The 17,753-nt window shown below is 43.8% G+C and overlaps 3 protein-coding genes across 8 annotated transcripts in view; all 3 read right to left on the bottom strand.

The window, feature by feature from the left end:
• Positions 1-69: 69 nt before the first annotated feature.
• LOC118299098 (extracellular calcium-sensing receptor-like) lies at positions 70-2,477 on the bottom strand (the record flags this gene model as incomplete). The annotated part of the gene is made up of 6 exons (XM_035622527.2): positions 70-502; positions 605-886; positions 1,001-1,194; positions 1,369-1,492; positions 1,598-1,810; positions 1,968-2,477. Coding segments are annotated over 6 exons (1,746 nt in total), but the record flags the coding sequence as incomplete, so codon positions are not given.
• A 3,707-nt stretch (positions 2,478-6,184) lies between these two features.
• On the bottom strand, positions 6,185-10,382 carry LOC118299096 (extracellular calcium-sensing receptor-like). Its single transcript, XM_035622525.2, has 11 exons — positions 10,224-10,382; positions 9,849-10,078; positions 9,640-9,731; positions 9,315-9,494; positions 9,021-9,209; positions 8,370-8,885; positions 8,039-8,248; positions 7,795-7,918; positions 7,499-7,692; positions 7,119-7,400; positions 6,185-6,979 (listed from the first exon to the last, which is right to left on the bottom strand). The coding sequence occupies exons 1-11, from the start codon at positions 10,289-10,291 to the stop codon at positions 6,557-6,559; spliced, it is 2,508 nt and encodes an 835-aa protein (XP_035478418.2). The 5' UTR covers positions 10,292-10,382; the 3' UTR covers positions 6,185-6,556.
• Positions 10,383-12,686: 2,304 nt separating this feature from the next.
• Positions 12,687-17,753, bottom strand: part of plch1 (phospholipase C, eta 1) — a 49,877-nt gene continuing 44,810 nt past the window's right edge. For 5 of the 6 annotated variants that reach the window (XM_047335658.1, XM_047335659.1, XM_035622515.2 and 2 more), the window contains 2 exons: positions 17,307-17,700; positions 12,687-16,485 (listed from right to left, as the gene is read on the bottom strand). In XM_047335658.1, the coding sequence (XP_047191614.1) occupies positions 13,763-16,485; positions 17,307-17,700 (3,117 nt within the window). In that variant the 3' untranslated portion in view covers positions 12,687-13,762. Of the gene's footprint in view, positions 16,486-16,879; positions 16,905-17,306; positions 17,701-17,753 lie in introns of all 6 variants that reach the window. The other variant, XM_047335660.1, reaches the window with a different exon arrangement.

The raw sequence follows: 17,753 nt of genomic DNA, 5'->3' as shown, positions 1-17,753 counted from the left end.
ATCTGGAGAAAAAAAAAAGCATTATTACTGTCATTGTTTACTCATAATAAGTCACCACATGCATTCTCAGTTTTCTCTTCTACTTGGCCATCAGGTTTTTCTTTGTGTTTTTCTCAGGCCTCAAAAGAATGATGAAACACTTTGGAGCAAAGATACACAACAGCAAACCGTAGCTTGAAGCAATGATTGCAAAGATCTCCACAGCAACTGCATATTTTCCAGGAGAACTAACATAAGCAGGCACAAACGCCACCCAGACCGCACAGAAGATCAGCATGCTGAAGGTGATCAGTTTGGCCTCGTTGAAGTTGTCAGGGAGTTTCCGAGCGAGAAAGGCCAAGAGGAGGCAGGTGCAGGCCAGCAGGCCAATGTAGCCCAGAACCAGAGAAAAGCCCACCACAGAGGCCATGGCACACTTCAGGGTGACCTTTAACCCCGGTTTATCGAAGTCAGGTTGAGGCACTGGGGGGCTGAGCGATAGCCAAATAACACAGATGATAACCTTGATGAAAAAAGCATTGCACAAATTCAGGTAAATGTAGGTGAGATGGTGTAATTAATGATCATTTTGTAATTTTAAAAAAAAGGCATCTTCAACCCTGACCTGTATGCAGGTGAAGAGGCAGACGCTGCCTCTCTGTTGGGCTGGACCAAACCACTTCATCAAGGCTTTAGCACCAGGCCGAGCTGAGCGAAACGCTGCGAGAACCACTATGGTTTTGACTTGGAGGCAGGAAACACACAGCACAAAGCTGATCCCAAAAGCTGCCTGCTGGAACCGACACGACCAGACCGACGGACGGCCGATGAACAACAGTGCGCACAGGAAGCAGAGCTTCAGCGACAGCAGAAGCAGAAAGCTGAGTTCTGAGTTGTTCGCTCGCACCTACACATTTACATTAACAACACAAGATTAATTCAGATTTTTTTTTTAAATTACAAACTGCTAACCAATAAAATGAACCGTGTAGTTCTCTGTTATATTACACTGTGTTCTTACCATAGGTGTTTGACGGAAATAAATGAACACAGCAAACACAGCCGTTGTCACCGTGGCACCAGATACAGCGACTGTTGTCAGGGTAATGCCCAAGGTTTCATCAAAGGACAGGAAGTCCAACTGGCGAGGGATACAGGCGGTTCGTTTTTCATTGGACCAGTAGTCAGACGGACAGGGCTCACAGTGGGGAGAACCTTGGAGAGGAGAGCACACGGGAAAATATAAGTAGAAATAAATAAATAAACAAGGAAAACTGTAAATAAGCCTAAAGTATTATACAAAGTTAATGTTACTGCATATTGCAGTATTGTATGCATATTGGTGCTGAATGGATAACGTGTTGAAATGGGAAAATCACCATCCCTCACCAGTTATATTGCTAATCTCCCCGTCAGCACACGGGATACAGTCGAAGCAGCAGGCAGGTTCCCCTTTCCTGGTTGCCATGCGGGTCCCTGGGGGGCAGCTCTCACTGCACACTGAAACAGGCACCTTAAGCAAAAATAAAAAAAATACATATTTTCAATCACATTACATCTTGTGTATCACAGGAATCATTTAAATGTTGGTATTGGCCTCAATCAATTCCTTTTTAACCTCCTGATTGGCTCCCGTGCTCCAATGAATTGCTGACTCATTAAGGCGGAGGTCAAATCCATCCACACGACCAATCACAACAAGTTTGAGTTGCCCTTCTGGGGTACTCTGCCAGTTCACCAGGTCATATTTTGCTGGAACATCAGCGCCTTGGAAATAAAACGTTTCACCCTGCGGTGTGGTGAAGTTCACTTTGCTCAGGTGCTCCAGGACCTGAATGCATAAACATGTTGCAAATGTAAAAATGTATACATCGAGAGTACTAGAGCAATTTTTATGTGACAAATTAATTTGCTTATATCAAATCACATCACCCCTATGAATTTGCAAATGTTGGTTGATCAAATGAAACTGAAATAATTGTGTTCACCTGTATGGGTTTGATATGTTTTGGAAAGGAGCAGGTGGAGCTGTTTTTTCCTGGAGGGCTGTTGCCGTTTGGGCATGAGAGCAGGCTGTGGAGGGCGTGGGCTGCAGCGTAAGCAGCAAGGTAGACATTGTATGTCACCCTCAGCTGAGAGGTGTCAGTGAAGAGATTCTGCACTGCCTCCAGGGACTCGGTGCCGCTGCAGAGCGGTAGAGAAGCCTTTTGAAGCAAACCGTCTGCACGAGGTGGTGAAGTGGCATTGGAAGGAAAAGGTGCGGCTGCAGGGCTACAGCCAAACATTTTTTCCCAAAATTCTATCAAGAACTTATCATCAGGATGACGAGATGGATTCAGTCTCTTGAGATAATTTTCGAACCCAGGCATGGCCGAACTCCGAATGGCCACACCGAGTACACCGCTTGCCACTTTAGAAGTGGCAGGGTTTTGGAGAAGATCACCACTCGTGCTCCAGGCTTCACTGGCCAGAAACTGTCTGTCAGTCACCTGGTGATGACGACACGGTCAAAATCTCATTTTACTCACATACAAGACTGAATGTACAATTTCAGTTTAGTTTCTCACATTTCTCTTGGCGAGTTGCAGAAACAGCTCTCTCACGTCTGTGTACCAGGTGAAGATCAGAATCACCCTCGCAGTCGAGGCCTGGATTGCGAGTGCTGCCCGTTTGGCATCGCTCACTATGTTTTCTCTTCGGAGAGCCTCCACGAATGCCAGACACACCCCTGCTCCCTGAGTCTCCTCCTGGAATATCTGATATGACATGAACAAAAAGATTAGATGGATGACAAGCATTCAAATATTGCATGTAGACTAGATGCAGTAACATTTCAAATACAGAAACACCTTTATTGCCGTTAGGCCATAATCATTGTTTGCCATTACTGCTCCGATCCAAGTCCAATTTAAACGTATAGCAAGCTGGGCAATGGCACGGGCTTGGTAAATATCACTGGGCATGGTCCTGAAGAAGTTGGGAAATTGGCGCCTGTCACTTAGACAGGGGCAACTAGCCGTGTAGCTCATCTAAAAAACCAAAAAACACATACACACATGTGTAGTTACATACATATTCTTTAGTCTCACACAGAACGATTGTTGTAATCAATTTTCCCATCAGGTGCTATGTTTTCTATTCTAAAAAGAATATCGTTTCTGCAGTTTACTGTAAAAAGGAATCAATACATAGAACCAGATATAGAAAATAAAGAAAAAGAGGGTGAGAAATTATAATATTATATAAATACACACACACATACACACACACACACATTTGTGAATTGTTATGAGAAATGTGATAAATGCTTAATTAAGTATTTCATGAAGTCTGATTTTTGTATAATGGTAGTTTGTAATTTCAAATGTCTGATTTCTAATATTTTCTGTACATATATTTAATAAAATAAAATAAAACTCACTAAAGGCACAGAGAGTGGCCCCAGGAGTCTGGAGAGTATCTGGGCGGTTATAGATGAATCACCACCAATGATCAAGGGAACCTCACCTGAGCCAAAATAAAGTCATTTTGTTCAATTAAACAAATTAGAAAAGTGCTTGGTTCTGTTGAAAACACAACAATGCAGTGTTTACACTGTCATCATATTTATTTGCTTCTTATCAATAGCGAATGGTATACATCAGGTATATGCAAAGCTGCATGTAGTACCTCTCCTTTCTCCACTTTTCTCTCCATACCCAGCGGGATAGTCTGGCATGGCTGTTGAATTACAGCTGGTGCTGTCCCCTCCAACCAGGGACAGTGCCGCCCTCAAAGCCCAAAGGGGAAGGCCACAGCTATCATGGATATGGTAGCCCAGCTTCACACCTGGGAGCAGCGTTGTGCTATGATTGATTTCTTCCACCGCAAACACCATAGCATATATGTACTGCAATGGAAGATTTTCCAAACTGAGACGTGAGGCGAGAGAGAGAGTACGAGAGGAAATATTAGTCAAAATGACATGATGTGATTATGAAACAAATAATCTGTAGTAATAATCATATCCAAATTCAAGGTAATCAGTTTTTCCCCCTCAATCAGTAAGAAATGAAAGAAAGATCATTTGCATTTCAGCGCGAAAGAACCTCCAATACTTAACTTTGTATGGATACAGCTAATGTTAACGCTTATGAAATGTTTGTCCAACATATGAATATACATTCACAGTAAAAATTAAAAATAATTGCAGTTCAGAATTTTACCCGGTGCAAGATTCGTAGTGTGGCCGCTGAGTGAAGTCATGGTCTATAGCTGGAGGTTTGTTATACAGACTGAAGAGGCCACCAATAACCATATCTCCATTCTGGAACAGACCCTGGACACTCGACGTGTCCCACCGAGAGCACGTCGCTGTCTGAACCACCTGCCACCCCACCCTGAGCCCCAGCTCTCTGCCCACGAGTCCCACAAGCAGCAGCCATGGTGCTGAGCAGCGGCACTGCGTGAAGAGCCAGGAGAACCAAGACATTGATGCAGCGTTTCTGTACACTGAAAATAAATCAAATACAGTCAGTTAAAATATATTCATTCAGAGGTGCAATGAATACAGACATCGTTCCTGAAATGAACAGATACAATTTTGTTTAAATCCGTCTTAATGTATCAGGAGAAAAGTTAAAAGTTCTACCTATGAAATAATTCTAATGACAAAATGTGTAGTACAATAGATTCAACTTGCCCTGACGATGCACCCCCTCTGCTCTGCACGGCAAAGATGTTGTTCTGGGTATTTATATCAGCTGTAAAGCCAGCCCATGGAGGAACATGGTAAACAGCATGACACTTCTCTGAAAGGTGAGGCCAAAACAATAATATAATGACTGGGTGTGGACAGAGTGTGACACCGACCCACGGGCGTTTACCTGGAGGGCAGTGACCACAGAAATCCCAATAGATTTCGTTTTCTCTCTCCCTCACATGCATTTAGTTGATCAATTAATCCACAGTGACTCACACAGAAACACCTCTCACCCCAGGGCCGAACCACACTGTTGTTTGTTTATGAATTACTTTTGAATGATGATTTTCAATATTGTTGATTTCATGAAGGAAAGCCGAGAAGTGCAACTTTCAAGGCCCTGGTGAGCAATGAACGAGCCATAAAGACTGGATGAGCAGCAGCGGCTCTCATATACTGATGTAGAATGAAGCCTTTATGTATCACTAGAAAATGAAATGTAATCATTAGGGCCCGAGTACCGACCTGCAAAGGCCCTCTTGTTTTGCAGCCGTTTGTTATTGTCTTTCCTCATTGCGCTCAGTTTTATCTGCCTTAATGTGCATGAAAACTCACCAAAATTTGCACATATGCAGAAACGTGGTGTCATTTGGTGTGAAATTTAGCTTTAGCACGGGTGTGGCAAAATGCGCCCTCTGCCCCCTGGCAGGAATCCATTACTGTAACAAATACTTGGAGGGAAAACAGAAAAAATTGTCACAAAAATCTTGCAGGAACCTGTTTGTGAAAAAGCAGACACCTCTTTCAGGCGCCCTATCCACAGTTACTAGAGAGGTAAAGGCTGCACTCTCAGAAGAAATGACAGAAGTCAACCTGCATGTTGTAGAGAAAGGACCACAAACTGACTGGCTCAGAACACAAGTGAAATAGTTCCTGCCCTACACCTTCCCCATCTGCCTGGGAATGGGAACATTGTTAGTGTATTGCACCGGTGCACAGTATCCACTCCTTGCAAAGATGTGATTATTTTTTTCTGCGGCTCTTAGGAAAGTTTGTCACATCTATGTGAACAACTCTGTCGATGCCAAGTTCCCCTTGTATCCTTATTGTGTATTTTACTTTTTATACTTTAATACTTTTATACTGTATTAATACACAGCCTCACTTCCACGCAAATTTGCAATGAACACAGATCATCCACCTTTTATCACATATACAAGCAGGGGAAGAAAATATGTTGCTCCACTGCACAACCTTGTGAAACACTGTGGTGGAAGCATCGGAGCACCTTTGGATGATACAATGCTGCCACCTAGTGGCCATAATTGCACTCACGCAGTTTAAACTTCAGCGTCAACGTCATCAGTCCATAATAATCTACCTAATCTACCTAATAATGAGATAACTATACCATGTTTAAGATTAAACTGCAGGTGGAGTAAATTCGCAGATTTTAATAAATAAAAGGAGCTATACTTGTTTTAATTAAATAAAGGCAAAACATATGACAGTGACGCATTGAGATAGTGTTAAATCTTTATTATTTACAAAGAGTTAATGCATGCATATAGTGAAAAGGACGGCATAGTGTTACACACAATCTCAAATAAATAACTAATTCTGATTTCTAAGAAAGTTGTTTAGAGTTTCATTCATTTGAGGTAAAGTATTTTATCAAAACATTGGAATGGAGAATAGTCAAATTAATAAAGCGTAAGTTTTTATAGAATAATCCATGATGTCTAAGAACAGCAGACTTGTTCTTAGATATTAAGCTGCAAATAAAAGCTGCAACTCTGAGAAGCACCTTTACAATTGGATTTATCTACATGAAACAAATTGACGAGACAAAAACATAAAAAAGATATGCACGGTGCGTGGCTTGTGCAACAGAACCTATCTAGCCATCAGGTGTTTCTTTGTGTTTTTCTCAGGCCTCAATAGAATAATAAAACATTTAGGGGCAAAAATGCAGAGCAGTAAACCATAGCTGGAGGCAAGAATTGCAAAAATCTCCACAGCAACAACATACTTCCCAGGGGAGCTAATGTAGGCAGGGACAAACGCCACCCAGACAACACAGAAGATCAGCATGCTGAAGGTGATCAGTTTGGCCTCGTTGAAGTTGTCAGGGAGTTTCCGAGCATGAAAGGCCAAGAGGAGGCAGGTGCAGGCCAGCAGGCCAAGGTAGCCCAGAACCAGAGAGAAGCCCACCACAGAGGCCATGGCACACTTCAGGGTGACCACTGACCCTTGGAAACCGATATCATGATGAGGCATAGGCGGGCTGAGGGACAGCCATATGGCACAGATGATAACCTGTATGAAAAGTAAATACTTTATACTGATACCTCATTCATACTACAAAATGTATTACTTTTTATAAAAAAAAAAAAATGATAGTCTGTATTTCTAAGTGTGACCAATCTTACCATTTAATCAATAAAACAAATCACACCTGTACACTGGTGAAGAGGCCGACACTGCCTCTCTGTTGGCCTGGACCGAACCACTTCATCAAGGATTCAGCACCAGGCCGAGCTGAGCGAAAAACAGCCAGAACCACTATGGTTTTTACCAGGAGGCAGGAAACACACAGCACAAAGCTGATCCCAAAAGCTGCCTGCTGGAACCGACACGACCAGACTGACGGACGGCCGATGAACACCAGTGAGCACAGGAAGCAGAGCTTCAGCGACAGCAGAAGCAGAAAGCTGAGTTCAGAGTTGTTGGCTCGCACCTTCAGGTGAATCAGATTAACACACAAAGTTGATGGAGGATAGAAAAGCGAAACACAGATTGGGTACAATCGACTGTTACATTAAACTGGGTTCCTACCACAGGTGTTTGATGGTAGTAAGCAAAAACCATTAACACAGCCGTTGTCACCGTGGCACCAGACACTGCTGCTGTTGTCAGGGTAATGCCCAAGGTTTCATCAAAGGACAGGAAGTCCAACTGGCGAGGGATGCAGGCGGTTCGTTTAGCATTGGACCAGTGGTCAGACGGACAGGGCTCACAGTCAGGGGAACCTGGCAGAGGATGGAGAAAGAGGGAAAGGAAAATGAGACAGAATGGGGGAAATTAAGGTTGCAAACACAAGACTGTGCAATGTCATGGAGTAATCTCATCACCAGTGATATTGCTAATCTCCCCGTCAGCACACGGGATACAGTCAAAGCAGCACACAGGTTGCCCTTTCCTGTGGGCCAGTCGGGATCCTGGTGAGCAGCTCTCACTGCACACTGAAACAGGCACCTATCCAAAAGCAGGGTTACATTCTCCGTGACATGATCTGGTTAATTCACAACAAAATGTATTTAAAATTCAATATTTCTTTTAATGGCCTTCGGGACAATTTGTTGTTGATCTGACGACCTGATTGGATTCTGTGCTCCACTGAATAGCTGATTCGTTGAGGTGGAGATCAAACCCGTCCACATGGCCAATCACAACGAGCTTTAGCGGCCCCTCGGGAGTGCTCTGCCAGTTGACAAGGTCATACTTTGCAGGAATGTCAGCTCCTTGGAAATAAAACTCTTCCCCTTGTGGCGTGGTGAAGTTCACACCGTTCATGTGCTGCAACAGCTGAAGGTCACAAATGTGGGGGGAGGGAAATTGTTGACAAAACCCGGAAACAAAAATGCACTTTCACACGATTCAGTTTATCCTCTTGTGGCTATGATGAAACAGTGATAATCATGTTTACCTCTATTGGCTCGATGTGTTTCGGAGAGGAGCAAGATGAGATGTTGCAGGAGAGCAGGCTGTGGAGGGCGTGGGCTGCAGCATAAACAGCAAGGTAGACATTGTATGCTCCCCGTAGCTGAGAGGTGTCAGTGAAGGGATGCTGCACGGCCTCCAGGGACTCTGTGCCGCTGCAGGGGGGTAGAGAAGCTTTCTGAACGGACTCCTTGGCGAGAGACGGGGTGGGAAAATTTGATGGATGGTCAGTCTGGGCTTTAAGTGGTGAAGAGGGATATGAAAAGGAGGCTCTGTTGCCTGTGCTGCATCCAAACTCCTTTTCCCAGAACTCTCCTAAGAATCCATCATCAGGTCGACGAACTGGGTGCAAGTTTCTGAGGTATTTTTCAAATCCGGGTATCGTTGAACTTCGGATGGCCACGCCGAGAACCCCGCTTGCCACCTTCGAGGTGGCAGGATCTTGTAGGATATCATCACTGGTGCTCCAGGCCTCACTGGCCACAAACTGTCTGTCGGTCACCTGCGGATAAGAGTACACTCTTCAAATAAAAAAATGAGGACAAGATAAACACATGATATTTAGTTTTTGCCAAGTTTGTCTGTTTTCAAAAGCGAACCCCTTCAGTCTTTGCAAAATGTCATGCCAGTCACTCACATTCATTTTGTTTAGTTCCAGGAATAGTTCCTTCACATCCGTGTACCAGCAGAAGATCAGAATAACCTTCGCAGTGGAAGCCTGAATTGCGAGTGCTGCACGTCTGGCATCTCTCACAATAGTTTCTCTGTGGACAGTTTCTATGAAATCCAGACAAACCCCTTTCCCCTGAATCTCGTCCTGAAACACCTGAAAACAATGAGGTAAAAAAATAAAAAAATAAATATGTATGTGTATGCAATGTGTACTACATATGAAGGTCATATATTACAGTGTGATAACAAAAAGATATACCTGTATTGCCAAATGGCCATAGTCATTGTTCACGAGTACAGCTCCAACCCAAGCCCAGTGGAAGCGTATGGCCAGCCGAGCGATGGCCCGGGCTTGGTAAACATCGCTGGGGATTGTTCTGAAGAAGTTAGGAAACTTGAGTCTGTCACTAAGACATGGGCAGCTAGCCAGGTAGCTGATCTAAGGGAGAGACAGAAATATTTTTATATTTGTGGCATTTTACAGCAGTTTTTCAAATATTTTTTATTAATTATGTTAAATGTGTCAGCAACTGCACGAAAAAACGGCTCATCAGAGGACGATTTCCTAAGGTAATAAAACTCACAATGGGTACAGAGAGAGGCCCCAGGATCCTGGACAGTAATTTGGCTGTCGTCGACGCGGAAGCACCGATCAGCAGAGGAACGGGCTGCCCACCTGATGATAGACACACTGTTCAATCTGTTCATACTGCAACCAGGCCAGCTGTTGTTGTTGTTGTTCTCCGTGGACATAGCAGACGTTGGACGCAAACTAAATCATCTCAAGTCATACCTGCTTCTCCAGGTTGCTCGTGGGATGCAGGTGTAGAGGCTGTTGAGCTGCAGCCGCCTGTGTCTCCTCCGACTAGCGACAGTGCCGCTTGCAGAGCCCAGGGATATCGGCCGCAGCTGTCAACTATACGGTATCCCAGCTTCACTCCCGGCAGCAGGGTGCTGTGGCGATTGATTTCTTCCACCGCAAACGCCATTGCATACATGTACTTTAACGACTGCAGTTCCAGCCTGAGACCGCAAGAGAAAAAAAGGAAGAGTGAATGAGAAAATATTGATGAAATATAAATGTATGGGTGAAGAAAAAAAACAGATGTCCAAAAGGCTCTCATATAATCATCATCATCTTGCAGTATAGAAAATGTGATGCGGTTACCCAGTGCAAGGTTCATAATGTGGCAGCTTGACGAAGTCCTGCTTTACAGCCGAAGGGATGTAATTCATATTAATGAGTCCGCCAATAATCACGTCGCCGTGCTGGGAGAGAGTCTTGTTGCTCGGTGCACCCCACCTGGTGCACAACGCCGCCCGGACCACCCCCAGACCCGCCTGTCTGCTCACGGCACCGAGAAGCAGCAGTGACAGTGCTGAGGCGGGCCACCGAGTGAAGAGCCAGGGCAACCCAGGCATGGATGCAGCTGCTCTGGATAGTTAGAAGATTTGGGTAAATGTTATCCGAGCCAGACAGAATACACATCAGCCAGAAGTGCAATAAATTCAGTCTGCGTAAAACATAATTAACCTGAAACCTGCTTAGTCAAACCTCACAATAGGCTGCATCAATTCAGGAAAAGACCAAGTACCTCATAGACAATGTCCAACAGTTCCTGTTCCTGCAAAGACAAATCCCTTCACTTTGCATTCGTCCAACAGTCACATTACAACGTGCTGCCAGTTACAAGAGAAAGCTCATCATAAGCAGAAAAAAATGTTTCACTTGATTAAAAATCTCCCAAAAATTGTTGAGTCTGAAAGTGGTATCTTGACAAAAACATGCTCCCCCCTCACTCCGCACAAGTAAAGTGTGGATGTGAGTATTTATGATAGTTGTACACCTGTTTACAGGGAAGAAGAACAGATGACACAAGCAGCGCACAACCCAAAATGATCCCTCTCTAGAGTGATGGTGGAAAAACAAATGAATGCTGAAGTGATTGGTCTGTATGATCTTAGCAGTGGGGGTTGTGTCTGTGTGTATTCTCATACAGAAAATCAGAGAGGGATAGATCCCAAAGATGAAGTTTAGGAACTGTTGTCTTAAAAACAAAACAAGACAACAGTATCTACTTGAAATGACTTACACAAGCAATTTATGTAGAGGAAAACAAAAAGTACCTGCACACGCCTGGCTTTGTCACACAAATTTTAAAAAAAATTGTTTGTCTTCCTGCACTGACTACCCTCACATGAGATCAGCCACATCTGGAGAGTGAACTTGCTCAAGTGAACTGGAACAAAGTTGAGAATAAGAATGAGGCACATTCTTAATGTGATGAATTACTGAATATAGTCCAGGGGATTGTCAGCAAGAACTCAAACATCCCTACATTTGTGGATTCCTTTTTTTTTTTTTCTTCTGTTGAGGAACTCAACAATAATTTCAAAATTTCAAAAAAAGGCTTTTGGAGGAAAAATCTAGCTCAGCAGTTGAACGGGTATATAGTTTAAGCCTCCCTTTTCTCTGTTAACAGCCTCAGGTCTTCATGACATGGATTCCACATCATTTTGTTAACTTTCCTTTGAGATTCTGGTCAGTGTTGTCATGAATGCATCACATAACTTTGGCAGATGCTCAAGAGCAGCACGGTGTTCTGGTCTAGACTCCGTTTGTGATCCATCCACCTCGAGGTTTAACACGTTGTGCTGTCTGATGTGCTTTCTGCTCACAATAGTTGTAAAGATTGGTTAACTAGGTCACCGTTACCTGTCAGCTTGTCTGCTCTTACTCCTCCGACCTTTCTCCTCAACAAGGTGTCTCCGTCCACAGAACCGCCGCTCACTGGATGTTCTGTCTAGACACTTATGTTGAGAGCTGCCGTTTCAGAAACACTCCAACCTGCACCCAAATCATGCTACGATCAAAGTCATCGAAATCACATTTTCTCACCAAGCTGAACAGCAAGAGAAGCGCCTGACCTGTAACTGCATGATTCGATGTCAGGCAGATGAATGAAAGCTGATTTCTTACATCCATCGTTGAGAAAACTGTCAATTTCCCCTTTCAATTTAGATATAAAGGGCTCGTTCTTAGGTAATGAAAGTCTCAGGTTAAAAGTGAGGATTTTTCTCTCAAAACTGGTCAAGAGTAAAATAGTATGCTGCATTTAAGCCAATCCAACAATTCAATCAAAACATTACCAATGTACACAAGCAAATTCTGGTTACAACCCACCTCTGGATATAATACTGCATGATGTGACGTCATTTGAATGATCCACAGTGAATGAAATATCTCAGGATAAGCAAGGGAAACGTTTTGAGACAACTTAAATCTAAATTAGGTGATAAATTGAGATTGAGCATAAAAACAGTACGAGTTCTTTTCTCTAAGATTTCCAAGGAATATTTTTCCAAAGAATTTCTTTTTTTATTCATCTATGAGACTAAACAAACCGTGGCAGCAGGTTGGAACCAGAGTGGGGAATTCTATGCCCGGAGCAACAGGTGTGCTGTTTGTCAGCTCTATTACACAGTAATTTCATGAGCAATTACATCCCATTATGTCAAAGGTGCTGAGGTTGTTTGTGGCTTGATAATAAATAGCTTTTGAGCTTGAGCTGCCTTATTGCTTCATTATCCCTTTTTAGCATGTTGAATAACACAGCAAATGAACATGTCCTTTTTTTGAAATTAAACATTTCAATATTTTATTGCATCTGTAGGAAAATGCTCACAGTCCTCCAATGAGCAGCAATACAAAGAGAAAAAAAAAGGATGGTGTAACACTGAAACAATAATTTAAAAAACAAACTGCAGCTTTGCCCCCTCCCCTCCTCGGCCTGGCTCTGTATGTTTTTTTTTCCTTCCCCCATTTCATTAAGTTATACAAAATAAAATAACCAGAACGAGCATGAGATTATTTTTTTGCAGTCTGTATCAAAGCAATTATAAAAATAAAAACCTTTAAACTCCAAACCTTTAAAATTTGCGATCACATTTTACAGTTCTACAAATCAAAGAGAGCAACAAGTCCGAGCATGGAAGTGTATGTACTGTATTGCACCCACTACAAACAAGTCTATGTCCTCTGTTGTATACAATGCAACTATTTGTTCTGTGCAAATATTGGCCGATGAAACATCTATTGTATAAACTGGTGCATAGTCATGCTTGACATGTTCACAGGTAACATGCACAAACATAAATGTACAGTTAGAATTTGTTCATAACTAAAATCCATCTCGGATTCAAAACAATGGAATATTCACACGCCACAAATAAGGAAACACCACTGAAAACAGAAGGAAGACATTTGATCTTTGAGAAGATGAACCCCATCTATTACTTTGTGTGCTTCATAGTCAATGTACGCAGTTTGGACAGTACATCACAGGGACAAAGGTAACAAGTATCTGTACAATCAGTCTAGGAAGCCATTTGGAGGGAATCGAGGTCCCCGGGTACATTTACACATTGAGCCGAATATAGACATTACACCGTCAGACAGAGACCATTCACTATTGAATAGTGGACATTTCATACACAAAATTCATGCTGTCAGATCCAACCATGGATTATATGTGATGTTTCATTGACATTGTACAGGCTGTTTCTGTTACAAAGAAAACCTTCTGCTCTGTGAACGTGGGAACAAATGATGGCAACTGTGTCCTTGATCCTCTGGCTTTTGGTGTAAATGAACATCCTCAAAAATCAGTGATTGATTCTTCTTCTCATTTCAGGTTAAGAGCAGAACTACAGTCTGAGCAGAAAGTAGACCTCGGGCTCTGACACAGAGTTGGAGGAGTTTGCATTTGGGAGAGAGTCATCTGTATAGTACCGATCCCCATAGTGATCCCCATTTCCATATCGTAATGATGTGCAAGCTCCTTCTGGAAGTCCCCTGTCCTCCATCTGATCCAGGTAACCTACTATGTAAGAACCGGTTGAGTGTCTGTTAGCTGGTGGATTTTGTGACGCTGGCTTATTCCTAAACACCACCCCACCAATGCTGGTGGTGCTATTGATCACCACGCCTGGCCGAGGTTTTAGAGCCTCTTGTTGTCTTTCGCGGGCACGACTGTTGATGTGACGCACTCGGCTTTGGCTCCGAGAAGATAGGCGACGGGTGAGGGGAGGAGGGGAATCATCTGTATCCCTGGGAGACACAGGTGCCGTACTTGTAGCTTGGGGCTGTGGCAGTGGGGATTTGGCTTCATGCAGCTGAGGAGACAGTGGCCTTTCTTTGTCACCGTCATCCCCCTCCAAACTGACCAGCCTTCGTAGCTGTTCTGTGAGTGGATCACAAGACTGTGATTGGAAAGTTGATTCCCCCATTCTCTTTTGCTTCCTCATATGGGGAGTGATGAAACTGCGACTGATAATGTGGTATTTGCTCTGGAAGTTGCATGATATGTCTTCAGAGGTCAGGTCTCCCAGGGACTTGGACTTACATTGGCTGGGGGCTGTTGGGTCCATGGTGACAGACTGGGAGCGAGTTGATAAAGGCCTTAAATTTGAGTGCATCAACACTCTGGTTGCAGGCTGTGGCTGGTGGCTAGGATCTGTGAGGGGAACATTTTGGTTCCATGACTCCAGCCTGTGTGATTGTGTTTGACTTTGGCTGTGTGGCTGGTTGTTTTGAGGAGCTGAGAACTCGGGCATAATGCAGTCATACTCTAGATGGCTGTATACTGCATCGCAGTCTGAAGAAGGCGTATATAGTCCTCTGTCTCTGGAGATGTTTGTAGACACAACAGACTGGCCATGAAGGCTTTCGGAGGAGGAGTAACCATTGTGGAAACACTTCATTTTCTCCCTCTCCATCTGTGTGTATCCTTGCATTTGGTGAGACATGTTTAGGATCTGGCTGCCACTACAGCTCCTCTGTTGTTTATAGGGACTGTAGAAGTCTCTGCTGTTGTTAAGGACCTCAGAATTGCCCTGAGGAACGGAATAGCTGTTCTGAAACTGCTGAATAGGGTTGGAGGGTCTGGAGGTGACGGGTCTGTGGAACAATGAAGGCTTGGAGTTGTTCTGGTGTTGGTGATGATCGGACAGCTGATAGGAAGGTTGACTCAGTGGAAAGGGAGAATGTGAATATGCTACATGAGATGCATATGAGGGGAACTGTTGTTGGGGATTACAGAATGGCGAACGCTGTTTTTGTTGGGGGTAGTTGGGAATGGACTCTTGGTTTTCGTAGATTGCATGGCGTTTAGTTGGACTTATAAGTCCCTCCCATTCGCTGCCATGTCTCGGCGAAGTCAGCATCATATCCAATGGATCTTCATCAACATTGATCTCGACTTCGGCAAAAGCATTTTTAGCTTGGAGAAACTGGAAACAGTCATTTGCAGTGTTGCTCATGTACCTTTGGGAAGTTCCCAGTTCTATCTCAGGCGCTGGGGCTGGGAGATCACTCACCTCCTCATATACACTCTCTTCTGCCACCTCAAATTCTTCCCTTTCACCTTGCTTCCTGTGCATATCAGCCAACCTCAAATTGTTCCCTTTTCCAATACCCTGAACAACTTTTGAAGGTGAGGACCCCAGGGTGTTCAAGGACGTGTTCTCTACAGTGTCTGCCTGAAAACGGACTGTCTGTTTCCTGAGGTTGTTAACTGATACAGGCAACAGCACCTCTTCATCCAGAATGGTGTACACCTCCTCAAGCTCAGCGGTTTCTGGGCTGGAGAAGAAGGATGGAACAGATGCATTTGTCTGAGAAATTTTGGAGGGTGAGAGGATTTCATGATTTACATGATTTGTTTTTTGCGTTACTTGCTGGGGACTTATCAGGTGTTTCATGTTAAGAGAGCCTGGAGTTGTCTTGAGAGACCTTGAATCTTGCTGCGCTTTTGGGGTTGTAGACCTGAAGTTCGAGGGGCGGGAAGGAGTGCCATCACGAGATGATGTTGTGAAATCTTTTTGGTCACCAGTGATTTCAAATTGACCAATCAGAGCAGAAACAGAACCACACGTGTCTTGTTCATTGCCTAAGGACACAGCATCAATGAGTCTGGAGATGGTGCTGTCATGCAAAGAGCTGGGACTCTTCAGGTCACAGTCCATACTGACAGGAAAGAGAGGGGCCACAGAGGATGGGGCAGAGGAGGAGGAGGAGGAGGAGGAGACTGAAGGCGCAACTGTGAATGTTGTGCTGTTCGATGATGTCTCTGGTTTATCTGATCCCATCTTTTTGTTCGTGGAAGGTGAGACCAAAGAGTTTTTCACTGTTCCTGTGGAGATGATGTTTGATTTGTTGATTTCATTATCTTCTGTTCGATAATTGACATAGTCTCCTTCCTTTCTATCTTCTCGTCCACCAATAACCAGATAAGAAGCCTCCTCCGATTGGTCAAATTCTTTATTTCTGTATGTCTTGGAAGGGGAGGAGATGCTTGGTTCAATAGAAAATGGTGATTTGATGAGAAGGTCCACAGAGGAAGACCTGGGCCTGTTGAGGGGGCAAGCACCTGTGGACACAGACAATTGAACAAATAGATTAATAAAGACAGGCTTATATACTATTATTTGATGTTTAACACCAAGCCAAAAAATAAATGAAATTACAACAATTAACAGTCCAGCCAGTACAAGGCAGTCGCAATACACAGACAAATGGATCACCAAATACAACTGTGAAGGGGAAGCTGGAAATGAGGCTGTGGAGGTTAAAAAAGGAAGAGTAGACATTTGCGAACGTCATATTACAAAAGAGATGGTCAAATGGGATTGGTTTGGTCAAATGGGATCAGATGGCACATCAAAATATTTCTCAGACCACTGTCAAACAAATACACTGGGTGGACGCAATACTGATATGTTTTCGTATGATGCAACCTCCAGACAATAGGTATTTTAGATTACCTGCAGGAACATCCTAGTCAGTGCTCTACCATAAAGAAGCACAACAAATGAAGATGGGACAGAAAAAGCATCAGCATTAAGGCATCATGGAGAGTAGGCTGTTCTGTCAGTTCACGTGGTTATTGTACATGAGTATTAGACAATAGTAGCAGGATAAGTAAAGCAAATGTCATTAAAAAGTTAAAACCTTACATAGTCGGTGTGCAAAGCAATTCAAGGCAAAATGTTGTTTTAAGACTTGTCAACTTCAAGCATTTTAATCACAAAAACCTGTCATGCCACATACTGCTGTGGCTTGGTCTGTGACAGCATGAGATAATGATTTCTGAATCTTATCAATTTCCAATTAATTTATATAAATAGGGAGTTATTTGCATAATTCAGAATATATTTAATTCTCTGAGTTGAGTAAGTGGAAATTACCCACCAATGATAGTGTCTGCACCCATATCATGCTGTTCCTTGTCTGGGGAGCAGAGGGACAGCTGCCCTTGCAGTAGCCTTTCTAAGGGCATGGAGATGGGTCTGTGGATGAGCGGGGCTCTGGGTTGCAGACGCTTCTCCACCACCACCCCTCCTTCCTTCCCCGACACTCCCTCTCCTCCTGTCCCTGCACCTGTGGCGTTCTTTGGGTCTGATATTGAAGCCACAGACTCTGACAGCACCATCTTTGTCTTCTTCCGTCCCTTCGCTGGGGCACTGGCTGTGCGCCGCAGGAGATGGTCACTGATGGAGCGTTTCCGGAGGCCTCCGGAGTTTGTATCCACAGAGGACTTGGATGAACGGTTAAACAAACCCCGGATGCCCCGCAGCTGATGACCCTGCAGTGCAGGAGAAAGAGAACAGGAGTGAATAAGAGGGGGTGGGAAGATAA

This window comes from Scophthalmus maximus, chromosome 11 (assembly GCF_022379125.1).
Source record: "Scophthalmus maximus strain ysfricsl-2021 chromosome 11, ASM2237912v1, whole genome shotgun sequence".
In the NCBI taxonomy this organism is placed as follows: Eukaryota; Metazoa; Chordata; class Actinopteri; order Pleuronectiformes; family Scophthalmidae; genus Scophthalmus; species Scophthalmus maximus.
The sequence above is the reverse complement of the archived record's forward strand: the minus strand, read 5'-3'. Positions and strand labels throughout refer to the sequence as shown.

Excerpts from the sequence above, each read along its gene's own strand:
- LOC118299096 (XM_035622525.2), bottom strand. The coding sequence starts at position 10,291 with ATGAATTACATCCCTTCGGCTGTAAAGCAGGACTTCGTCAAGCTGCCA. Across the intron at positions 9,732-9,848 it reads CGAGCAACCTGGAGAAGCAG|GTGGGCAGCCCGTTCCTCTG; the intron begins GTATGACTTGAG and ends GTCTATCATCAG. Across the intron at positions 9,495-9,639 it reads GGCCTCTCTCTGTACCCATT|ATCAGCTACCTGGCTAGCTG; the intron begins GTGAGTTTTATT and ends TCTCTCCCTTAG.